Source organism: Kogia breviceps, chromosome 1, assembly GCF_026419965.1.
Source record: "Kogia breviceps isolate mKogBre1 chromosome 1, mKogBre1 haplotype 1, whole genome shotgun sequence".
NCBI lineage: Eukaryota > Metazoa > Chordata > Mammalia > Artiodactyla > Physeteridae > Kogia > Kogia breviceps.
In genome coordinates this window covers 123,779,979-123,806,636 of record NC_081310.1, presented here as the reverse complement: position 1 = coordinate 123,806,636, position 26,658 = coordinate 123,779,979, and the positions used below count along the sequence as shown (strand labels likewise).

The 26,658-nt window shown below is 36.4% G+C and overlaps 1 protein-coding gene across 8 annotated transcripts in view; it reads right to left on the bottom strand.

Moving 5' to 3' along the window:
* KYAT3 (kynurenine aminotransferase 3) overlaps positions 1 to 26,658 on the bottom strand; it is a 57,046-nt gene that overhangs the window by 10,412 nt on the left and 19,976 nt on the right. For 4 of the 8 annotated variants that reach the window (XM_067043124.1, XM_067043122.1, XM_067043126.1 and 1 more), the window contains exons 3-13: positions 23,830 to 23,888; positions 23,093 to 23,237; positions 22,326 to 22,475; positions 19,125 to 19,211; positions 18,220 to 18,345; positions 18,003 to 18,123; positions 11,209 to 11,285; positions 10,114 to 10,203; positions 5,959 to 6,145; positions 1,067 to 1,143; positions 573 to 659 (exon numbers count right to left, since the gene is read on the bottom strand). In XM_067043124.1, the coding sequence (XP_066899225.1) occupies positions 573 to 659; positions 1,067 to 1,143; positions 5,959 to 6,145; positions 10,114 to 10,203; positions 11,209 to 11,285; positions 18,003 to 18,123; positions 18,220 to 18,345; positions 19,125 to 19,211; positions 22,326 to 22,475; positions 23,093 to 23,237; positions 23,830 to 23,888 (1,206 nt within the window). Of the gene's footprint in view, positions 1 to 572; positions 660 to 1,066; positions 1,144 to 5,958; positions 6,146 to 10,113; positions 10,204 to 11,208; positions 11,286 to 17,897; positions 18,124 to 18,219; positions 18,346 to 19,124; positions 19,212 to 22,325; positions 22,476 to 23,092; positions 23,238 to 23,829; positions 23,889 to 26,658 lie in introns of all 8 variants that reach the window. The other 4 variants (XM_067043119.1, XM_067043117.1, XM_067043120.1 and 1 more) reach the window with 1 other exon arrangement.

The window sequence follows — 26,658 nt, the reverse complement described above, 5'->3', positions numbered from 1 at the left end:
TTCTGTGGATCTGTATTCAGGTGGACCCATTTTTCTTTCACAACTTCAATCCTCTGTGTTAAGCCCCATATATTTTTCATACCAGATATTACTTTTTAAAATTCTTAAAGTTCCATTTGGTTCTTTTTAAAGAATTTAAATTTAATTAATCTAGTCACTCATTATGACCATATTTTCCTTTAATTTCTTGAACACATTTATAATATATGCTTTAAAGTCCTTGTCTGATAATTCCTACATCTGGGTCACCTTAAGATCTATTTCTATTGACTGAAGTCACATTTTTTTCCATTAAGGGTCACATTTTCTTGTGTCTTCACATGTGTATTAATGTTTGGTTGCATGCTGGACATTGTAATGTTACAGGTAAGGAGTCTGATTACATTGTAATCCAGTAAGCTCAACTTCAAAAAGTGCTGAGTTTTGTTCTGGTAGATTAATTTTATGGCAGCAAGCCAAAAATTTAAAACTGCATATGAGTACATCATGTCCAGCAACAGAAGAAAATGGTGATTTATAAATCAGAAGGAAGGACATTATAAATGTGTTTTTGAGTAGAACAAGGAACTTACTTTAATGAAGCAAAATCGCACAAATTTCTCAAACTGTAATTTGGTCTCTGCATTACAGAATGCTGAAACTGGGATGGCAGACAATTTCTGAAAAACAAATAGGAATATAAAATAGGAAAAACAGGAAAACTACTTACACTTTAAATATTAATTTTTGGAGCATAAACATTAAAAACAAATAGATACTTCTAAATATTCACAATAATTTCCAAAAGAAAAATGTTTTTAAAATCCTCCAGGGAATTCCCTAGTTGTCCAGTGGTTAGGACTCCACCCTTTCACTGCCAAGCGCCCCGGTTCAATCCCTAGTTAGGGAACTAAGATCCCATAAGCCATGCAGCGCAGCCAAAAATAAAATAAAATAAAATCTTCCAAATAGCTATGAGTAGACTATCATGTAACAAAACTACAGTTAAGTTTTCAAAGCATGTCATCAGGTTTGCTTCATAAATTATAACATACAGCACAATATTGCAAAGGCTAATAAACATTACCTTATTTTTAGTCATCCATTTTACAAATTTATAGTCATAAGGTTCGTTGCTGTTCTTCATATCAGAAAGGTCTGTATCTAAAACAACAATAAAAATTGGATGGCCTATGTATTACATCTGAGGCAACATGTATTTCATTTGTCTATCAAGATTCAAAATTTTCTCTCAAAATGTTCTCATGCTGGATTCATACTGCATGGTGTGGTGGGAAGTAAGGAATTCACAGAGAAGCTTTACTGATACTCTAAGGCAGTACTCACATATACATCTGATTGATCATGCTTGTTTATACAGCTTTTAGCATTGGAAGAGAGTAGGAAAGGGGAAGGACAAAGAAAAGTGTTGCCTTTCTGTTTAAAAATAATATAAGGCTCTATGATCATTATTAAGGAAATAACACCTAAATTTAGAGTAGTCATCTGTAATATGTCTCCAAATGGTAATTCATTATTAGATTGTAAGCTCCACGGGGGTATTGCAATCTATCACTATCCCCATCTCCTAGGTCAGAGTCTAGCACATAAGTAATGAAAAGCATATTTGTAGAATGAATAAGTTAATATTATTCATTATTTATGAAGGGAAAATGCCTATGTAGTTCTCCCAAGTGATATCTTTATTGTTTCCTCTTCCAAACATTATGCTTAAAAAAATTTTTTTTTTAATTTGGTGAAAAACTTCAAATATGTATTCTTATACTTATCTCTTGTTCCAATCTTGCTTTAAGGTCTGGGCAAGATATTTCTCTGGCATTCAGATTCAGCAATCTACATTTCATATTGTTTCAATTTTATTGACTTGTACTCAAGATCTTTTTGAATGCCCCAAAGCAACAAACATTGATGGCTACTGTAATCAATGAAATTTTACAATTTATTACTCAAAATAAATTGAGGCAGTTACCTTTACCTTTTTTCTTTTATTCACTAAAAACTACTGGGTCCCTTCAAATTAACAGTGTAAAAACCTTGACATTGAAGAAAGATTCACCTGTATTTTTTTTAAATGACTTAATATGGTTTTCCTTAATGATTGTATTTCAATTTTCTCCTGTGCTTTAAGAATGTAAAATTTCCATATGATAATGCTAATAATACTCTACCATTTATTACTATTTGTTAAGCATGTTACATGATTCTCTCATTTATTTGTCCTACAATTCTGATAGAAGCAACAATCCTCATTTTACAAATGAAGAAGTTAAATTACTATTTCAAGTCATATGTATGTATGTGTGTTTAATTCAGATTTGGTTCTAACAAAATGACAACTTAAAATAGAGTCTAACTGTAAATTATGTGAAAACTCCAAGTGACAAGTACACAATAGTAGCATACTCAAAGGTAACCTGGAGAAAGGAGTGATTACAGCAGTAGAAGAAAGAACAGGAAGGTACTTACTAACTGTAATTGACACAGGCTGTACTACTCATTTATTCTTTTTTTAAAAGTTTTTATTGGGGTAGAGTTGATTTACAATGTTGTATTACTTTCTGCTGTATAGCAAAGTGAATCAGTTATATGTATACATATATCCACTTTTTTTTTTTTTAATTTTTTTTTTTTTTTTTTTTTTTTTTGTGGTAGGCGGGCCTCTCACTGTTGTGGCCTCTCCCTTTGCGGAGCGCAGGCTCCGGACGCGCAGGCTCAGCAGCCGTGGCTCACGGTCCCAGCCGCTCCGCGGCATGTGGGATCTTCCCGGACCGGGGCACGAACCCGTGTCCTCTGCATCGGCAGGCAGATTCTCAACCACTGCACCACCAGGGAAGCCCTATCCACTCTTTTTTAGGTTCTTTTCCCATATAGGTCATTATGGAATATTGAGAAGAGTTCCCTGTGCTATACAACAGGTCCTTATTAGTTATCTAGTTTATATATAGTAGTGTGTATATGTCAATCCCAATTCTTCCAACTTATCCCCCCCACGCCACACCTGCTTTCCCCCGTGGTAACCGTAAGTTTGTTTTCTACATCTGTGACTATATTTCTCTTTGGAAATAAGTTCATTTGTACCATTCTTTAGATTCCACATAAGAGAGATATCATATATTTGTCTTTCTCTGTCTGACTTACTTCACTCAGTATGACAACTACTCATTTCTTCTTGTAATGCTTAGAAAAGAGAAATTTATTGCCATGGTGCTCAAGGAAAAATAAGGGAATAAATATAATTCTAAAGACTTTATAGTTAGGAGAAAGTTGGAATCTACTTCTTTTGAATGCTTGAGTCAGAGACTCTCAAAAAAACTAAACAAAATATTTTTGTTATTGAAGGTAGGAATTTGAACCATATTATAATAGCACTAGCTTATTTAAGTAACCTATGAGAATCAAAATTGGTTGTTGCATTCCCACTATCTCCTCCCTAAGTTTGGACCTTATCTCACTAGAACAACTATAATAATCTTCTTATTTGTAATCTTGTCTTCTAATCAAATATTTCCCTTTTTAGTTCTAGGATGATGCTCATTGGTCAGGAAAGTTGCTTAGTATAGCAGAAAAAAGATAAGTTCACTGGTTAGGACATGCATCTCTGGATTCAGAGCCCAGCTCTGCTACTTATTAGTTGATTAACTTCAGTAAATTTCTTGATTTTCTATCTCATCTTTCTCAACTATCAATGGGGATATAATAGCACCAATCTCATAGGGCTTTTGTGAGAATTGTGATATTTGTAAAGCTCTTAGCATAATACCTACTAGATCATAAATGCTCAAAAAATATTAACCAATTAGCCATTGCTATGAGTTTTAAAGAGAATTACTATGTCCATGAATTTTATGGCTCATTTTTATTTTTAAGCTACCGTCAAGTGAAAGTGTTGTTTCTTGCTTCTGTCTTTAGCAAATTGTGGGACCAACCTCTAGTATATGGAAGAATTTCTACACTCAAATCAATCTGAGAAGACAAAAGAGTAAAATAAAATGAATTTCATCTTCATATGTAGAAGGGTCTTATAGATATTAACATTTTTCTCACACAGGTGAAGGAGGACCATAAATAACACACATCTTTTTTCCCCATCATCATTAAAGGTTTTCTAGCCCAAATCCTTTCTGCTCCTATTACAACCACACTAGTTCAAGATCTAGGACCTAAACCAATACTACATGCAGGCTAGATAAACTGAGGATAGAATGAGAAACTGTTTAAGAGCTTAATGCAAGCAAAAGTTGCATTACTGTCCTTTTGATGTTTAACATCAAAATGTGATAAGTGCCTTTTAGTTTTGTTCTAGAAAATACTTATTCTTATCTAAAAAGCTGTTAAGTTTACTTTTATCTAAGAATTATGTAACTAATTCCATTTTTCTATTTGCCTTTGCTGCCATGAAGTCTGGACTCAAGTTAATGCTAATTACAATACAGCTGACCCTTGAACAACACAGGTTTGAACTGCATAAATCCACTTATACACAGATTTTTTTTCAATAGTAAATATCATGGTACTATACAATCCAGAGTTGGATAAATCCACTTATGTAGAACCTTGGATAAGGAGGGACTGCATGTACAGAGGGACCTCAGATATGGAGGGCCAACTATAAGTTATACACGGATTTTCAACTGTACAGAGAGTTGGCACCACTAACCCTGCATTATTCTGGGGTCAACTACCATATGAACCTAGGTGACTAAACTGTTTGCTTCCCCCACTCCATGTTACATTGATATATGAATATTTCTACTTATATACTGTTGCATAGAAGACTTTAAATATGAATTAACTCAAATTCTTATTGGAAGCAGATAAAATAATTTTCTCCTAAACAGATGAAAACTGCTATTTCTTTTTATCACTGCATGAAATGAGCTGCACATTTAGGCCCAGTACAGGAAAGGTGATTTCCAAATCTTAGAATATAGAACATTATAAAGGATTTTATATAAGAATGGAGCTTGGGAGCCTGACAAATATAGCTCTCCAGCAACAGCAGAACAAGAACCTCTGGTCACCATGGCCTCTGCTTCTCTCACGACAAATAAGGAAATAACAATCACTGTTTTGTTATAAAATTGAAAGTTTCTAGCTTTATAAAACTTATAAAATTTGGTATATTTAAAAGACTTTTCAAGTTTGGTGGCATATCACTTCATTGTAATAAAAACTTAAAATATTTAAAACTGTTCAGAATGGCTGTAATTTCTATAATTTCTGTCAAAGTAAATTATGCTATTAAATTTACTATGACTAACACTAGAGTTTTGGGGAAGAAAGTTGTTATACATAAAACATTATTATGCTTCTAACTTTAGATTTGTGTGGCATGTCAGAATTACATATAACAGCTTCAGGTAATACAAAGGCCATTGCTTTTTGGAGACAGAACTATTTGGAATCTAGCCGTGTGGCTTCAGGCAAGTTATTTAATATTTTCTAAGTCTTCATGTCCTTAAAAATGGAGCAAACAATGCTTTTTTTCAAGAGTGTCTGAAAGTGCCTGGCATGTAGTAGACCTTCAATAAATATTACTTTCCTTCTTAACTTCATTTCCATATACTCTAAAACGACAAGTATTCCTCAATAGCATCAATATTCTAGAAATCATACTTTTTAAGTAAAAAGGAAACTAAAATTTTACTAAAAGGAACACAAGGAACATATATTATTTCATGTACCTGTGTTTTAAATTACATACCAGAACATGATGACAGTAAATTCTATGCTTAATAGAATATCTAGAACAAATGACTCCAAACCATGTAACAACAGTCAAATTTAAGGTTAAGAACCTAATCATCAAGATGATTGTAGATGACTGACACTGTGGAAATCCATTTTTCCATAAATGAAAAGGTGATATGGCTTTGACACCAATCTTTGCTTCATAATTCTGATATAATTTCACTCTTAAGTTTCTGTATGTTTGAAATAATAAAAACCTTTACAAACCTAGCAAAGACACATCAGCAATGATGAAGTATCCCCCATCAGGAACTATGGGTTTTAGGCCAACACTTTCAAGTAAATGTACCATCCGGTTTCTTTTTACTTCTAACTCTTTTGGCAAAGAATTAAAGTAGCATTCTGGGTCATCCATGCGCTTGATGTCAATCCAAAGAGCTTGAGCCAAAGCTTCCTGTATATTAAGATTGAAAAATGTGGAAAGGAAATATGGTAATGTTATTTACTGCAGAATTTATTGGTATAATAAATAAAGATTGTTGGCAAAAAGTCATTCAGGGAATTACAGTCGAATTCCTGTGAACCTATGTGAATTTCTACAGATTAATGGAGGAATCAGTTACATGGAAATGATTAAATCTAATGTGAAGAGCTGAGAATGAACCATGAATATCCAAACTGAAACAGAGGTACAGTTGTCCCTTCATATTCACGGGGGATTGGTTCCAGGATTCCTGCAGATACCAAAATCCATGGATGCTCAAGTATCCATAATACTCTCAGCTCTCTGTATCCCTGGGTTCTGCATCTGTGAATTTCAACCAACTGTGGATCCACAATCTTTGGTTGAATCCATGGAAATTGAACCCATGGATATGGAGGGCTGACTGTAGTATATAAGGATGGCTTACTTGGCAATGAAAAGACATCGTTGTTTTCTATTGAGGTTAGCTTTAGAGTTACTTGCTAGAACTAAGTCTGAAAGATGACCAGAGAAATGATGAACCAGCCAGCATTTCCCCATCACCTTGCAGGACGAGGTAGTGTAAATAAAAGTTGACCCACTGTGTCATTCCTCATAAGTGTGCATATCCCTGCTCTAATCATTCACATCCCAGGAAGGAGGTCTAAGTCCCATAGGGGTTAGAAATGAGTTTCTGGGGGCATGTGGAGTTACTTCTCTACCATTCTTCAGGAAAGTCAGAAGAGAAAGGGCCAAATAAAAAAGCCTGTGTTGTTTAGATCAGGCAGGTGTCTTAGAAGGCAACAGGTCAGGAACAGATAAAGAAGTCCAAATCAGGGCATCCATAGAAAACAAGGATGTGTAAAGCAGAAGGGCAGAAATTTGGTAGATGAACTTAGAAATACCGGTTCTCAGAGCAAACAAGGAGATCCAAACAAATAATCAAGAACCCGGGACAGTTAAGAGACAGAGGGGCAGAACAAAATTGCCAAATTTTAAGGAAATTGATCAGAACCAAGAGACAGCAAGAACTAAAGGATAAATTCATTCACTCAGTCAATATATATTGAGTACCTATGTTAAACCTGACATTGTGATAAATACTGGGGATATAATGATAAACAAGATAAACATGGTCCTTACCTTTATGGAGATTCCAGTTAGTGTGTATTGGCAGGGACATGTGAGAGGAATGAGACAGAAAACAAACAGATGAAAAGGCAGGATATAATTTGTTCTGCTGGAAGAACTGAGAAGTCTGGTGTGATTGAAGGGTAGCAAGAGAGATAGCATGGCAAGAGAAGACACTGAGATGGAGAAGGACAAAATCACAGAGAAGACTGCAGGTCAACAACATTCGGCCGGAAAACGGCAATAATAATAACTCCCCAGAACTAAAAAAAAATCTTGGATAAATAAAGATCAGTTGCTTCAGCCTCAGAACCTGTGGTTCACCATTGGAATCTATGGTTCCAGTTTCCAAAAATGGTTGTCTGAGGGCATGGGAAAGAAACAGGCACTTAGCTGAAATGGAGAATAAGATAGTTCAGAAAAACATTTTCTAGGTTCTTAGATGAATCTTTCTTTTCCTCAGTAACTAATTATTCCCTATAGTAAGAGATATTACCCAGAAAATTCAAAGCCCAGGAGACATAAACATCTGTCCTCACCGTAAAATTACACTGGACTCCTCACGTTGTCTCACACCCCACATGTGATCCACTGGCCAATACTGTCAGCTGTACCTTCAAAATATATGCAGAACCCAATCACTACCTACCACTCCTACCATCCCCATATGGGTTCAGTCCATTGCTGTCTCTCTCCTGGATCATTTCAATAGTCGGCTAACTCAACAAAGCGGCTAGAGTCTCTTTGATAATACAAGTTAGATCATGTCACTCCTGTGCTCAAAACTCTCCAGTGGCTTCCCATCTCACCCAGGCCTTATAGTGACAAACATATCCCTACTCAATCTGGCTCCCAGCTACCTCTCTGATTTATTCCCTCCTATTCTTTTCCCTTGATCAACCCATCCCAACCTTTGTGCTTTTCACTGGTAGAAACTGCCTGTCCTAGGGCCTTGTACTAGTTTTCCCAGTCTGGAAGGCTCTTCTTTAGTTAACCATGTGACTGCTTAACCTCCTTCAGTTCTCAGTTCAAATGTCACCTTCTCAGTGAGGCTTTCAAAGACTACTCCTTTTAACATTGTGTATTTTCCCCATTAGCACTTTATATTCTTCCTCATCTGTATTTTATTTTTCTCCATTGCTTCTATCAACATCCGACATATTATGTTATTAGGATATTTACTTGTTTTTGATCTGCACTCCCCCACAAGGCTGTAAGCTCCAGAAGGGCAGGAATTTTTGACTGCTGTATCTCTAATGCTCAGTAAATATTTACTGAATAGGTGAATGGATCTATTTTGAGAGGATGATATGAGTTTAAAATATAATAAAACCAATGTCCGACTAGCCTTTATCATCATATCACTTTAGAGAGTCACTGGAAAAATAATTTTAAATTAGGATTTTTTTTCTCCTTCAGTAGGTATTTTTGACAGGAGGCAAAAAAGTTTATTGTAGCCAACATATTTTACTGTTTTGGCCTTTTAACTGCCTTCCAAAAAATAAATTTTTTCTCAGTGTTCTGATTATTCACAAATAGTACACAGATCCCTGTTTTACAGATATTAAAAAAATAGAAAATATAAAAAGTTTTGCAACTCACCCCTGACCCTATCTACTAATTTCATCTATTCACCCATTACCCCTACAAATAGCCACATTTACTAGTTTCTTACGGATTCTTCCAGAGATCCTTTAAGAAAACAGAAGCAAATCGTTTCCCCCCTTTCTTATACAGAATATAGGATAAATATATACTGCTCTGTATCTTGCTTTTTTTACTTTATAATATATCCTGGAAATCTTTCCATGTCAGTAATTATAGAGCTTCCTCATTCTTTTTTTTCTTTCTTTCTTTCCCTTTCCTTTCTTTTCTTTTCACTTTTAAACAGCCATGGTGATACAGTAATGGTCCCCAAAGATGTCCATGTCTTAAAATCCAGAATCTGTAAATATGTCACCTTGCATGGTAAAATTAACTTTGCAAACATGATTTAAGTTAAGATCTTGAGATGGAGAGGTTATCTTGGATTATCTGTGGGCCTAATGTAATCACAAGGATCCTGATAAGGGAAAGAAGGTGGCAAGAGAGTTAGTGTCACAGGGGGACATGTATTGACAGAGGCAGAGGTTGCAGTGATGTAACCACAAGCCAAGGAATGTGAGCAGCCCCAAGAAGCTGCAAAAGACAAGGAGCAGATTCTCCCTTAGAGCCTCTAGAGGGAATGCAGCAAGGCCAACACCTTGCTTTTAGCCCCATAAGACCCTTTTGGACTTCTGACCTCCAGAACTGTAAGATAAAAAATTTGTGTTGTTTTAAGCCACTAAGTTTGTGGTAATTTGGCACCAGGAAATAGGACTGATACAGTCATATAACATTTAAACGTTTAGACAGACCATAGTTTATTTAACCAATTGTCTACAGATGGACTATCCCCTATCTTCCGCAATGAATGGTCATATACATAGAGCTTCTTAAGTGTGCAGATAATAGCTATAAGGTAAATTCCCAGAGGATACATTGCTGCTTCACAGAGCACATATATCTCTAATTTTGCTTGGGGCTGTCACTGTCCTCCAGAGAGTTTGCAGTACTTTGCAATCCCATTAGCAATGTATGAGTGTTTAAAGTTAAAACCTCATGTATTAAAAACAAAACTATTCTTGATAGCGATGAGTTTGTGTTTGCTCCTAAATTTACAAAGTATACTAGAAGCCCTGCTCAAAAAGGACATGAAGGGAGGAACGAAGCCAATTCGAGTACACAACATAAAAATAACACCTCCACCCAAAGACCATGCATCAGCCCCAAATTACTATAACGCCTACCTGTAAAGGAGTCGCACAAGTATAAACGGTGTTTTGTTGAACTGTCTGTAAATGTTTTATCAAATGTTTAGGACCAATGGACCAGCCAAGCTGGAAGAGAAAAGTAGATTTAAAAAATGAATCTAATTGTAAGTACCAAATCTGATAGAGTAGCTAAGCTTAATGTAATTATTAAATATATGCATTTCTAAAATGCTTACACTATGAAAGTAGTGTAGTCTTAGTAGTTAGAAACATTTCAACATTGATCTTTTGATGGAATAGTTTCCAACTGGAGTCACTAAATTCTGCCTTCAGAAGGTAAACAGTGCCTGCAGTCATTATTATCTTCCCCCCTCTTTGATTTGCTACTTCTAATATTCTGGAGGTCTAATAACCAGTAAAAAGCTTGTTTGACTTCAATATAGGTAAAAGAAACTCTGAATGAGGGCCATAAGGGAGTCTTCCATAATTTGGTTCTTCAGCCCTCATTTTTGATACTCTCTGCTTCTCAGCCAAGTTTAGAAGAGGTGAAGTTGGAAGATAAGTAAGTTTCAATTGGATCAATTGTGGTTGTACTACATAGTTCAGTGGTTAAGTGCATGGATTCTGAACCTAGACTTCCTGCCCTGGCTTGAATTCGAATTCATTAGCAAGGTAACCTTAGGCAAGTTACTTAGCTTCTCTGTACTTTAGTTTTATTGTCTGTAAATGGGAATAATAATACCCCCCTCATAATGTGGTTATGAGAATGAAAGGAATCAGTATGTGGAAAGCTCTTAGAACCTGACACATAGTAAGTGCCAAAACGTTAGCTATTATTTTTTCTTCTTTTATATTAATATACAGTAATCTGAATATTCTTTGCAAAGGAAAGAGCACCATTAGTTGGTTACTTATAAAATTTAAAAATTACCTAATTTTTCTTACTTTTAAAGGAATGATTAAGTCTCAAAAAGGATAAAGGCCAATATGAAAACTGAATGAGTAAATAAGCAGATCAGTAAGTATAAAACCCTGGGTAAACTGAATATCTATGCATTTAAAACACAAAGAACTCTACAAGAAGTAAAATACAGGCCTGTTTTCAAACAGTTAAATTCTTCTTCATCTTACCTTCCAGCCAGTTACACTGAAAGTCTTTCCAGCACTTCCTATCGTTATTGTTCTCTCCCACATACCTGGAAAAGTGGCTGAACAGAAAAAAAAAAAAAAAAAAAAAAAAGTTAGATAATTGCTTTATAATCAGTCTACACTCAGTATAATCTAAAAACATAAATGCCTTATAATATAGTTAGTAGAGTTATTTCAATAGGTTTTTTAGAGATAATTTAACTTTAACCCAAACACAGCTGAAAATGTTACCATGCTTGAAAACATTTAAGTGGCAAAATTATCTCCCAGGGCAGGAATGGCAGAGGTGCCAGCAGGCAGCACTCCAGGCCGGTTCAGTGCTGTGGTCACAGAAGCAACAGCACTCAGTGCTCAGCGTTAGTAGTAGCTGGGTGCCCAGCATAATCATTCTGTGGCACAGTTTTGCTTGTGGTTCTGGCTAGTGTTTAGCTCACCTCTACTCTGCCCATTTTCTGAGTCTATTTCTACAGGATTCCTAGGGCAATGGTTCTTAAAATACAGTCCCCACACAGCAATAGCAGTATCACTGGGGAATTTGTAAGAAAGGCAAATTCTTGGATCCTCAGAAACTCTGGGGAAGGGCCAACAATCTGCATGCATGTGTATGAGTGTATGTATGTGTTTTATAAATAACTTACTGAGATATAAATCCCATGACATATAGTTCACTCGTTTAAGTGTACCATATCCACAAAGTTGAGCAACAATTACTACAATCAATTTTAGAACATTTTTTTCACCCCAAAAGAAGCCCTATACCTATTAGGTATCAACCACTAATATTCCCATGGCCAATAACTTTAGAACTTATGCCTGAATGGAGCTTATCTAACACATGTATTTTCTCTGTAATGCACAACACAGCTTTCCTGCTCTTAGAAGCATTAGACAGCACTTCAGCACTATGTTTGGGGGCCATTTAAAATAGCAAAATCACTGTGAAAAGAACACTTGCTTATAGAACAAGCTGTAATAAGAAGGCAGAGTGTTGCCTCGTTGACCTTAACTGGAAACATGCATGTCAGGCAACTCATATTTTTCACCCCTCTGCACATGTCTGTGAGTGAAGCACTCTAGTGATTTGGGGGTTACAAATGTATTTTAGTGAGTAGATGAATTCACAAATACAGATTCCATGAAAATGGCAAACGACTATATACAAATTTTCAAGTTGATTGATACCTTTAGTAAAATCATTCATTCACTTATTCATATACTCATCAAACATTTATTAGCAATGATCAGGTGTCAGGGACTAAGCTAGGTCTAGAGGAAACAATGACAAGAAAGATGCAGTTCCTATCTTCAAGGAGCTTAATGTCTAGTGGGGGTAGGAGACAAGAAGAACAATTATATGACAGTGTGATAAGTGCTATAATAGTAACGGGCATGGAACATTCTGCAAGGATAGGAAATGGTGTTAGGGGTAGTTCTCTGCAGTCAGTAATGCTTGAGGTGAGACTTGGATGACCACATAGGGCTTTGCTGGGTAGAGAAGGGGAAAAAAAGGTGTTTTGGGCAAAGGTGATGCAGGTATCAAAGTCATGGAGGTATAAAATACAAGAGTTGGTGAATTCTGTTGGACATCAGTAAATTATTCCTCTGTTAATCTCCTGAGAATGCTACCTACAAAACTGCTTTTTGGATTCCTCAAGTAATTTAGTTGTGAAATTCTTCAGGTGCAATTCCACAAGTTTTTCACCTGTTTTTTTAGAGGTACAATAGATGCTCTTATATTGTTCTAAGAGTGCTGGTATGCACAAAGGGAAAATAAATACCCATTTCTGGGGGGCTAAGTTACTGTCTTCTTGAAGTAATCTTCTCATAAGCAAGTAAAGTGCCTACTAAAATGTAAGATAGCTAAAGAAAGATCCAAAATGGATGCATATGCAATTTTAGCCTATCACGAAATACCTGTCAACATTTGTAAAGGCAGGAAAACAATATAAATCAGAAAAGTTACCACTGTATTCTCTGTGAAGTATAAGAAAACCCCAAAAGACAAATGAAGAAAATATTTAGAGGGTCCATTCGAAGAAGGAATATTCTAAAATTTGATGTAAATAACCATATCCTTTCAAGTTTTGAGACATTTCTAGTCTTCTAAAATATTCCAAAGGATACGACACATGTCCCACTTTCCTATTTAATCACAGAAAAATCCAAACTATGTATAATTTAGATTATCACGTCCTTTAAAGTAATAATATATATCCAAAATCAGGAAGGCCTATTAGTAAAAATAATATTTAGAAATAAATTCTTTGAAAATAAAAATTACCCAAACTAATATAATACTAATATGTTTTTTTTTAATTATTTTATTTATTTATTTTTGGCTGCGTTGGGTCTTTTTTACTGTGTGTGGGATTTCTCTAGTTGTGATGAGTGGGGGCTACTCTTCGTTTGCTGTGCATGGGCTTCCATTGCGGTGGCTTCTCTTGTGCAGCATGGGCTCTAGGCACATGGGCTTCAGTAGTTGCGGCACGCGGGCTCAGTAGTTGTGGGTCACAGGCTCTAGAGCACAGGCTCAGTAGTTGTGGTGCACAGGCTTAGTTGCTCCGCAGCATGTGGGATCTTCCCAGACCAGGGCTCGAACCCATGTCCCCTGCTTTGGCAGGTGGATTTTTAACCACTGCGCCACCAGGGAAGTCCCACTAATATGTTTTAACAATAAGTTATAAATGAAGGAAATAAAAACTATGCACACATCAAATGTAGGTTTCATTCACAAAATATCAAATCTAACTATAGCATAAATTTAAAAGGAGAGCTAAGTAATTTCTTGATGGCTGTTTTGGCCATATAAAAGTGCATTTCTTTTTTTCAAGGAGTAAGCTGATCAGCTAAATAATTTACAAGGAATTTTATACTTATTTTCCAAATATCAATGGATTAGTATATAAATATCAGTGTATTAGTATAATCTCTTCCAGAAGAGAGGTTTCATTTGTCGACTGTAATGTCATTTTACTGAAACCTGCAGAAATCATTTGAGTCAAGAATCTGATTCAGTAAGAACAAGTTCTACTATTTCAATAAAAAGGACCCTAAGTAATTTAAAACATCTGAATGTCTATGTCCTCTCCATCTCAGAGATCTGGGGAGCTCCAGAAGTTAATGTAAACAGATAGGCAGAGCAGATGACCACAGCACCGCACGTGAATATAGTAACCTAAAGAAATAAAGAAATCTTTGCAGGTCTGATGATTTTAAAAAAACATATCCAGGGGCTTCCCTGGTGGCGCAGTGGTTGAGAGTCCGCCTGCCGATGCAGGGGACGCGGGTTCGTGCCCCGGTCCGGGGAGATCCCACGTGCCGCGGAGCGGCTGGGCCCGTGAGCCATGGCCGCCGAGCCTGCGCGTCCGGAGCCTGTGCTCCGCAGCGGGAGAGGCCACAACAGTGAGAGGCCCGCGTACCGCAAAAAAAAAAAAAAAAGAAAAACATATCCAGTTCCAGTATTGGTAAGTTTAGCTTGCAGTTATACCTGAAAGGCAGCTGGTCTTTGTACTTCTCATTTATGACCCATGATCCTTAAATCAGCCACAGCAGCTGTAAGTTATTCACAGATGACTTAAACTTCATTAGAAGTCAGATAAAGATGAGAGACATGATGAAGAGTGAAAACTACACCAGGAAAAACTGCCTCTGTGACAACATGAAGATGATGCTAATTTCATGAGGTATGGCCAGCAAGCCTTACTGTATTATATTAAAAAGCTACTACTGCACTCTGTAAATTGATGGAAGAGCCATTTAGCATCTTTCATGCGACAAAGGCCACTGTATTTAATAAATAAGTTTTCACACATTTGCACTCTCTAAATAATGAAATAGTGAATTCATTTTTTTCTTGTTTTAACCTTATGAGTTGTTAAAACAACTAAAAAATCTGAGTTAAAAACATATGATATCTTTAGGAAATAACATCATCACTTATACTTTTACCATGAAGGGCTTATAATATAAGGTTTAAACAATAAATTTCAAGATCATTTAAAGTAATATTTTGGAAAGAATATTGCTAAACTGAGTTAACTAAATTTTTTAAAGCTTTGAGTCATTGCATAGGCATGAACATTTGTAAAACATGTAAAATGTTAAGTATAAAATTATATTTATTCATTAGATAGATACCTCTTCCTCTCTCTGCTTAATCTAAAAAAATTACCAACATATTTAATTATCATGTTGGTCTGATTTTCAACTGGGGAGAAGTTAGTGACCTGAGACAGAGATCATCAACAAGATGTGAGAAGGTGAACTGTGATGCAATTTTGATAAATAACAAAAGTCTGCTGGGCTAAGGCACCATACCTTGCAAATCTCTGACCCTCTTCTCTGTTTATACATTCTTCCTTAGGACATTCATTCTCTTCCATGGGTTCCACTATCAACAAAATTTTGATGACTGCCAAAAATATATCCCTTCATAATTTGATACTGATGATCAGGTCTATAATTCTACTTGTTTCTAGACATCTCCTCTATGTCTCAAAGACACTGAAACTTAGCAAGACTAGAGCATGAGAAGCAAGAATTTCCTTTGCTCAGCTCTTCCCCACAGATCTGTTCCTCCTACCACATCTCCGTCCCTGGGTAAGGGCCTCATCACTGCCTAGTGGTCCAGGCTAGAGATCTCAGAATCACACTTGCTTGCCTTCCCACCTTCAAATGCTATATTCTGTGCCCTATAGTTGTTTTTTTTTGTTTGTTTGTTTTTTTTTTTTTTTTTTTTTTTTGCGGTACGCGGGCCTCTCACTGTTGTGGCCTCTCCCGTTGCAGAGCACAGGCTCCAGACGCGCAGGCTCAGCGGCCATGGCTCACGGGCCCAGCCGCTCTGCAGCATGTGGGATCTTCCCAGACCGGGGCACGAACCCATGTCCCCTGCATCGGCAGGCAGACTCTCAACCACTGTGCCACCAGGGAAGCCCTGCCCTATAGTTTTTACTTCTAAGTAGCCCTCATGTGTCATCTCCACTGCCAAGGCATCTGACTTAAGATCCTCCCCTGTAGCTGGTTCTTACCTTTATAAAACAGATCCAGTATGGCACTAATTACCCTGCCTCGTCACTACCTGTTGCAGTAGTTCTCAAAGTATGCTCACTGGTACCCTGAGGATCAAATTAATTACTGAGTTTTTAAATAGAACTTAAAAAAATCAATTTTAAGTTTTCCACAAAATTTTCTTAAGACACAAAATTTTCTTAAGCACTTAAGGTAAGTGCTACCCCTTATCTGATAGTGAATGCTACCAACAGTGAAACAAATGAGCATTAGAAAATGAACATGAATGGAAAAAATCAGAAAAACTCAGATGTATTTATTTCAATAGCACTTTGTTACAGGTAAATACAGTCTTATAGTTTTTACACTGACTTCTAATTACTGAATTTCTGTTAAGAAAATTGCCTCTAGTTTCATGATGAAATAAGTATGTATTGTCACTATTTCATGATGTGAACATCATGACTTTAAGATGCTCTATCACTAAAGTAAGTTTCAGAAACACTAACCCCCTCAATGAAGTTTAAACTCTTTATCCTCATAAAGTCCTTCAGAATCACCCTACTTTTCCACTCTCATCTGTGCCAGTTACTGTAACACACCCTTCTACCACTTAAGTATATCTTGATCTTCCATGCCTCCTTGCCTCAGAAGATAAAAGTTTATCTGATAGGAATTTTCTTTCTATTTCTCTGCCTAACTTAAGTCCCATCTTTTGCCCACTCCTTTGTTGATCACCTGAAGCAGTTGCTTTCTCCTCTGTGTCTCTACAACAATTTGTAATTTGCCACAGATAATTATGATATGCACAACAACTATTTATATATAAGTACACTAATTTTAAAATTTATTGGTTCCTGCTAATGATTTTAGTTATCCTTCCCTCACCCTTTTCATACTTCCCATTCATGTTATTCAACAATTACTTTCTGACTGTCTACCATGCACAAGACACTTTCTGGGAACTAAGGAGTCAGAAGAGACCAAAACATTTAAAAATTCCTACCTTCTTGCAGGTTAGAAGTAAAATATATAGATCCTGATATTTGTTATAGAGGAAAAAACAAAACAGAACAGAAAAAGGACAATGAAAATGCTGGAAGGAGAGGTGTAACTATCTTAAATGTTGTGGTCATCAAATTTGACATGTGAATAAAGACCCCAGAGAGGTGACAGACTGAGCCATTTGGATATCTGGTGAAAAGTGTTTCCAGGTATAGGTAGGGCAAGTGCAAAGACCCAAAGGTTGCAGCCCAGTTTATAACCCTACAGTTGATATAAGTTTGGATTACCTCAGAAGACACTGTGGCTTTTGTGAGATGGCCCAGTAGTAATAGTGAAATTCTAGGCAAGGGCCACGCAGCAATATCTTACTGTCATGACAATGTTTTCCTGTTGACCTGGCATTTTGGCAACCTGCTCAGCAGGGACAGACCAGTTCAGGAAGAATTAAGTTCCCTGTGTCTTATATGCCAAGTAATAGCTAGATTCTTGAAAAAAACTAAGAATCAAGGCAAAATTACTACTTCTCTGGCTTCACAGTTTTATAGTGTGATCCAAAAATCTCATCTCCTAAGTTTGTCCTGCTTGTCCTTCAATCTGCTCATAAATTCACTCAAGCATCATTCATTCAAGGCCCATTTTTAAGCGCTCACGACATTTACCCATTACAAAGACTATTTTAAAGCTCTTCTGGGATCCTTTCCAATCAGATGTTCCACACGTGCCCAAACACATTTCAATTTGTGACTCTATGTAATAATTGGTACCTATTTTAAAATGCTTATTTCCAGTATATACAAGCCATTCATAAACCTCATCACTGATGCAAAGTGTGTCATATTTGATGCAAAGGTCAGCAATTACTTGGAGTTCCTCTTTGGTATACACCTACACATATGAAAGGAAACAAAGGAGGAGAGCCAATTATTCAACATGTGAGAAAATGATGGACCAGAAGACTGTATAAAGAGATCAAAGACTCACCTTGCCAAGGGGGTTATGCGGAGTATTTAGTATTATAGCTTTGGTTTTGGAATTAAATTTGCTTGCCAGTTCTTGAGGATCTAATGTCCAGTCAGAACTAGACCATTTTTTCCCATCAACAAGTTTCTAAGCATGAGGAATGAAGATGTGATTTAATTCAGTTAATTCATGTTTGCTGTCCTACAAATAAATAACCTAACAAGGAAAAAAAAGTAGAGAAAGGCATGGCAAAGGTAACTGAATAGATGACAAACAAAGAAAAGAAATAGAAATAACTAAGCCTTAAGAGCCCAACAGTATGTAAGTTCCATGCTCATACCTGTTAACTGGAAACATGAACTCTGTCAACATTAAAGGCTGTGAAAGTGCCTATATTCCTTCAAAGGAGCCAGCTGTAACTATGGTTAACACATCTGATACTATAAGGCTAACAGAAGATTCTGTGATTCACCTTGTGTCACTTATTTTGATGAAAATTTTAAAAAGACAATGGTACTATACTGTATTCCTAAAGATAGAAGCAGAATTTTTAAAAAAATTACTTCATTCAGAATTCAATAAGCATTTATTGAGCACCCAGCATATACCCTGCACTGTTAGTCACTGGGGACCAGAGCTATAAAAGTGAGTCAGAAATGGTTTCTGACCTGGTGGTGCTCAGTCAGTAGGGGAGACACATAATCACAAAAAATAGTATTACATACAATGTAGACGCTGATACAACAGACAGACGTGCAAACACCAGATAAAGTAATAAAAGATCTCCCCTTAAAGTTGTTACCTTCAGTCATAGTAGAGATATATAGTAAATCCCAAAATGTAATCAAAGTAGGAACTTTACTGGCAACAAAGTAATGGTATTTACAAAACTTCTTAAAACATGTGAATCATAGGGGCAAACTTACAGATCTCAGGGGAATAAAAACAGGTATTGCTCCAGCCATTCTCACCATGGGCTCATAGCAGTCATAGAAAGGCACTATCACTATGACCTGGAATAAAACCAAATAACACAACATATCAATCATTAATCCATTTAACAAATATTGTGTACCTACTATGTGCAAGGCACTATACTACATGCTGAGATGCAGCAGTGTAGAAAACAGGCTTTGTCTTCCCACATCTGAGTGAAAAAGACCTTGGGGATAAACTTGTCGGGATCCTTCATTGGAGCCCTTGACCTCTTAGGGAGATCTGTGGATAGGCTTGCAGTGGGACCCTTGGAATTGTATGTACAATTTTCTACATGCATAGGTATATTTTTCTGGGGAAAGGGGTCATAGCTCTCATCACATTCTCAAGGGGATGTTCCAGCCAAAAACATTGAGTTTAAATTTCAAATCAGAAAATAAATGATCAGTGGCAGAGCAAGACCATAAGGAAAGAGAGCACTGCAACTGATGCTCTCCACTGTGAAGTACTAATTTATAAGTATTATCCTGAAAGTAAAGACGTTTGTCGTTTCTCAAAAGCATCCCCAAACAAAAAGCGTATGCAGGTAGACAGTTAGGATGCTACTGCTAACATCTGATAACCACAATTTCCCTCCCGATGACTTATATCTGGATCCTTTTTTCCTAGCCCCTTGAGATATACTCCCTGTTCCTTTCCTCCTACAGGCTCCCTCTCAATCACTCATGGTCTGGCTTTCAGGTCAGTGGGCCAGACTAACCTGTCCAGTCAATATTCCTTCTGCAGTATGCCAGCCTGGACCTAGAATTCCTAACTTTTTGCTTTTCTATAAGGAGGGTTTGAATACATAATTTATATCCATTGTACACATTTGATTTTTCTATCTTTTTTAAACTTAGAAATATTTCACAAAAATTGTAATATTATTTAGTTTTAGCACTTATTACTTTAAAGGCTATTTGAGAGTCTATTGAATTCTAGAATAATTTTGTTATAGTTTGCTTGTATAAATAACAGTGCAATGTTCACTTGTGACTATGCATAGTATCTCCATTTTAAAATCATTTGCTGAATAAATTCACATGATTGCTACTGCTAGACTAAAGGGTATAAACATGTTTTATGGTACTTTATATATATAGTCAAACTGTTTGTGAAAAATCTGGCAATAATTTTACAAGTCTACACTAAACTGCCGCATTTAAGTTTGTGTTGGTTAAATTCATGGTACCTAATTATCACCCTAAATTTGCACTTTTTACTGCTTGTACTTCTTTTTCAAGGTCTTTCTCATGGGAGGCCTCTCATAGGAGGCCCTTATATTCTAAAGCCCCTTTGTTTGTTCTAGCCATCCAACTCACACTGAGTAGTTCCCTACACAATGTGCTATGTTAGGTGTTGGGTACTGTGGAAGACAAAGAAATGAGCCAGGAATGAATATTTTCCTCAAGTTCTTAATTAGACTATGAAATTCTTAGGGACTAAGATGACCCATTTTTGTAGCCCTGGTGAGAAACAGTGCCTGGTATGAAGTGAGAGCTCAATGAAGGAAAGTAAATTGGGAAGGCAGCGAGGTGGAACTGAAGAATATACTTAACATGCTTCCCTGAAATTTCCTTATTTTTACAATGGAAATAATTCCCCTCTCTTTTTGAAGAATATTTACTGAGCACTCACTATTTCAGGTGCTAGCTCTATAGCAATAAACTAGTTTTCCTGGAACTTACATTCTCCTGCAAGACATTTATAATAAATAAGAAAACAAGGAAGTAAATCAACTAATTTCAGATAGTAATAAATACTATAAGGAAAATAGTAGGTCAATATGATGGAAAGTGGTGTGTGTGGTTTCAGAATATTAGATAAGATGATCAGGGAAGAAAGAATAAAGGAAAGAAGGCCAAGGGCTGAGCCTTGGGACACACCAATAAAGTGCAGAGAAGGAGGAAGCAACAAAGGAGTAACAACACCAAAGTCTCAGATAAAACTTTCAACTATTTTATAGGAATAAAGGAGATTACGTATATGAAAGTATGACTGTACTTCCTCACCATGTCTCCTTAAGTAGTTTATTGTTTGGCATAGTAGAGTGAACTGAGATGTAAAAGGATAACGTAACATAAAGTAACAGGTACCTTTCATAAAGGAGGTACAGATAAAGTGGGGGGAGAGTTCAAAGAAAGGAATTAACAATACAGATCACGGCAAATATTCTTTCTTCACACCCGGCTTAACCAACACCTCTCTAGAGCTTTCCATTAGCAGAGATGATCACTTCTTCCTCTTGTCACTATGGTAACTTATACATTCCCTACCACCGCCTATAGCATTGCATTCCTCGTCATCTGTTTACAAGTCAATCTCCTCTACTAAACAGGGAACCCCTTCCACGCAGAAACTGTCTTTTAAAATTCTCTCCCACAATGTCTAGCGTATCCTCAATAAATTCTGAATAAATGAAAGAGGTGAGGAAATACTGAAGCAGAGGTATTGGAATGATAATGGGGAATTAGGGGCAGAGCTGACTGAGGTCAGTGCCAAAGTGGGTTTTATATCACAGCACTAAATAAAGAAATCACTCAGCCTTCTTGTTATACATCCCTCACATGGTGCTGCTAACAATACAGAGTACAAAAAGACAGGGACCAAATACTTGTTGATCGAGTTCATATTAAAGGTTATTTTAGCAGTGAAAACTAAGATTCATTTTCCCACATCACTGCTAGCCCCTTTTACCTTCCCTTATCTAAATAGGCTGTAAATATAAGAATAAATTACATGCAACAAAATGGATCAATCTCACAGACAAAATGATAAATGAGAGATGCCAGACTCAAGAGTACATACTGTATGATTCTATTATATCAAGCTAAAGAGCTGGCAAAATGAACCTATGGTGACAGAAGAGTGGTTACCTCTGGAAGAATATAGACTACGAAGGGGCAAAAGGGAACCTTCTGGGTTGCTGGAAATGTACTATATCTTCATCTGGTTTGTGGTTACATGGAGACATACATACACATATACATGTAAACATTTACTAAGTTGTACTTAACATTTGTGAACTTGACTGCACATACATTATACTTCAAAAATAATTCAAATAAAAAAGAGCATAAAATAAGTAAAAATAAAAGCAGGACAAATGATAGTGATTAATATAGGCAACATGATAATGTTAATATACTTACTTCATCTCCCTCATCAATTAATCCCTGAATGGCATTAAAAAGAGATCCATATGCTCCTACTGTCACAAGGATTTCTTTATTTGGATTTATTTGATTTTGATAAAACTTTTCATATAGGCAGGACAGAGCTTTCACAAGTGATGGATGACCCTGTTGAGTAAAAGGAAGAACAAAACCTTTAATTTAATTATGGGACCTACTTCTTTGAGATAGTTTGGCTCTAAAATGTAAGAATTTTTAACATCTGGGTTTTATAATTTTCCAATTTGTATTTTTAAATGGCAATAAATTAAAATTTTTTTTTCCTATTTTCAGAGGGTTCCTGCATGAATGGTCATGAAGACTTGTGGTAAGTTTTTTTTAGTAGAATCTATGAAATCTCTGGATATCCTAGGCATTCCACCACAGAAAGATGGAGGTTGTGCTGAGGTAGAAAGAAAAAAACTAGTTAGAAATAGAGAATATTAAGTAAGAAGCCAGTGCTGAGGCTGCATAAGTTTGAAAGGGAGAGAAAACATGTCTAAAGTGAATATTCTCCTTCCCTGCTTGTCATAGGACCCCATCCTAGAACAATGGTAAAGGAAGGGCCAAGACAGGACTGTGGAGAAGCTGGAAGTAGGGGACAGCTCATCCTAGGAGATAAGAGTAAGCGTGGGTGTTCCTCTGGTTATCAAGTTGGGACAGTTGGTTCTAGAAAGCCAATTACGGAGAAGCACAATACAATATAAAATACAAGCTCACACCTCACATAATCCTCATATACTTACAAAGCCCCGTGTGTACTGATTCAGACTATCAATTGCTGCAATCTTTGATAATTCTTCCTTTACATATACAGGAGGGGATATATCTGGAAGGCCTTGGCCAAGATTCACAACAGAGGGGTCTGCAGCCAACTTGGTAAATTCAATCCTAAGATGAAAAATACTAATATTAGTAAGTATTAAAATAACAAAGTTAGCTGTTTATACCTCATAGTCTTTAAAAACTGAAAAATAAGATGTAGTTTAGTCTTACAGATCAAAAAAAGTTAAGGAGTTCACGACAAAAATTTTACCATCTACAAAATGACTTTACCTGGAAAAATGATGGCTGAACTGATTAACTTAATGTTTCTTACAAATCTCAGTTCCATGATACCCATATTTTAATCATATATATTTTTTTCTCAATCATCTGCTGCCAGGTTCTCTTATCAACCATTAGAAAGGAGCGCTAATAGGAAAAGCTGATGGATTAGAAGGTGAGTTCCACAAGGGCATCCACCCAATCTGTCATTTTCTCTGTCCATTTCCAGTGCCTAGCTCAGGACCTGGCACATTTGCTAAGTGAATAAATCAGTGTACAAATCATTATTTCCTTCCATTTCCACTGAATGGATGAATTAAAATAAGTAGTTTTATTTACAGACTATAGATAAAGCTAAAAATTCCCAAATAAGGATATAAACATGTGGAGGAAAAAAACTTCACCCAATGCTTATTGTTTATTCTAACGTACTCACCACACATTGCTATCAAGGCCTTCAATTCGTTTTGCATTTCTGAATTTCAAAGACATTTTCTGAAAGATATAAATATTGAAAGTGTTTTTTAATTTCTTTAATCGAAACAAAAATGCCAGAAAATCATGGGTAACTCTTGCTTTTCCCTATTGGCACCATGGAAAAAGCAGTACTGTAGAGATAAATTTTAGACGCCAATACAAAGTTCCAAAGAGGAATGCATCTCCCACCTACTGCTCTAAGGAGTGTTTTTCCTTATGAACCTTAGATGTTTATCTTCTCACATAAGAACAAAAATATCACCCTAGCCTAAAAAATAAATCAATTTAAAGGCCTGAAATATACTGAAGAGAACAATAATGATACTAAAAAAAGTCAGTTTAAAGAAATATCTTGAGCGGACTTCCCTGGTGGTACAGTGGATAAGACTCTGCACTCCCAATGCAGGGGTCCTGGGTTTCATCCCTGGTCAGGGAACTAGATCCCACATGCATGCTGCAACTAAAAATCCTGCATACCACAGTTAAGAGTTCGCATGCCACAACTAAGAAGCCCACATACCACAACTAAGGAGCCAGCGAGCTGCAACTAAGGAGGACGTGAGCTGCAACTAAGACCCAGTGCAACAAAACATCTAAAAAAATAAATAAATACTCGAGTCATGCTGTGAAGATCATTTTAGGTCAGGTGTACTAACAGTTTCACAATTAAGTTCCTTGTATGGCATACAGGAAGCACCAAAACAAATGGTTTTAAAACTACTTAATGAGGAGTTCTAAATAATAATAATAGTAGGTAACATTATTGGGTACTAAGTATGTACCAGGCACTGTTCTAAGTGTCTTAAATAATCAACTCATTTAATATTTACAACAACTCTATGTAATGGTTCTATTATGAGCCATCATTTACACATGAGGAAAGTGAGGTACACAGAGGATAAGATCATGTAACTTTACATCTGCCCAATTCACAAAAGCTAGTAGCATTTAAACCCAAACAGATTCAACTCAGGATGTGAACCCCGGTAGTGTGACTTCAGAACACATATTCAGTACTGTTTCCGTATACTGTCTTTTACTTAACAAGACCTTTGATTACTAGAATGCTGTCTCTTAAAAAAGTATATTAGACATTTAGGTCAGGTCTACTCACATCAAGCAAGTTAGAGCTGGGGTATAAAATATTAAAAGCTAAAATTATGGAAGAGCACATAATTTTTTAGTTCTTTCGAGTCTAAAATTAAGTTTATATTATCTCTCAAAAGCACTGAATTAGTTTTGAGTTCATTGTTGCCAAGCTGCTGGAAATTAAAAAAAAAAAAAGATTGGCAGCATTTTTGCAAAGATTTTCCTAATAGAATATTAAAGTAATTTTAATTCCATCTGGGAGGGAGATAATGATAATGGTTATTAAACAGACCATTGTTCTCATTCTATTCCCAATAATGGAACCAAGAAAAATATCTTTTTACTCTCATATTTTTAATCTTTGAAACTCCAGTGAAGTAAATCACACGCAAATTCTCCAGAGGTTAATGTGCCTTCCAGAACAGCCTAATGATTAAATGCCCACCTGAACATGATGCTGTTATAGAGACAATTATAAAACTAAATTATAAAACTAAAACTCTGAGAAAGATAGAAAAGGTATTCTAACAGTTGTTCTTTGTCATCTCTAAAACATGTTTAAAGTTAATGATTCATTTAATCTATGACTACAAACACAAAGTAGAATTCATATATAAAAGTGAGCATAGTCTACAGTAATTTAGACACAAAGTCCAATTACACCTAAAATATTTGGATAATTGCAGTCAAAATGCATTTTTCATATTTAATTTTCTTTAACATTTGTGTCTAGATGAGCCTCTTCTCCCACGACTCTCTGTGCCTCTGTTCCTTCCCACTGTATGCCTCAACCATTCTGACCTGTTAAATATGCTATAGTCTTCTCTCACAAGCTCCATATGTGATCCTTCCCTTACCCAAAAGGTCTTTCTACACCAATGTTTCTCAGCCTTTTCTTTTTGTCACCACCGTGCACCCCCTCCCCCAACCAGGGAGACTTTTTAGACATTTTTTTCTAATCATGTCTCCCCCGCTCCCTCATTAAATATTAAGGAATAAAATTTTGTCGGATAGAGTTGAGCTTTGGATGATCACAAAACATTGTAATAACCAAGATTTATTTCACCTGCCAAGCACCAGTTTCTCCCTCTAGGAGGCAATAATGCCCCTGTTAAGAATGCATGTTCTGAATTCGATCTAAGCCCTGGTCTCCACAACCTCCTCCCTTCACTTGGCTAACTCCTATTCCACCTGCCACCTTCAGTTCTCAGGAGACTTCATTTCCTCCAGAGAGCCTTCTCTGATTCCCCAAGTCATGGTTAGATGCTCCTCCTATGTGTTCCTATGACATGAAGCATTCCCAGCATTTACTACATAACATTGTCTTTTTTTCTGTTTATTTGTCTGTATTCTTCCTTAGACTATAAGGTCTATGAGGACTATTTCTAGGTTATTCACTGTTCACTGATTTTGTATTAATCGGATTTCTCCAGAGAAACTGAACCAATAGGATGTGCATATATATATATATAGTGATTTATTTCTAGGAATTGGCTCATGAGATTTGTGGGAGCTGGCAAGTTCAAAATCTGCAGAGCTCCAGCAGGCTGGAGACCCAAGGAAGAGCTCATGTTGCAGCTCGAGTCTGAAGGCAGTGTGGAGGCAGAATTCCCTCTTCCTGGGGGAACCTCAGTCTTTTTTTTCTTACAGTCTTTAGCTGACCGAATCAAGGCCACCCACATTATGGAGGGTAATTTGC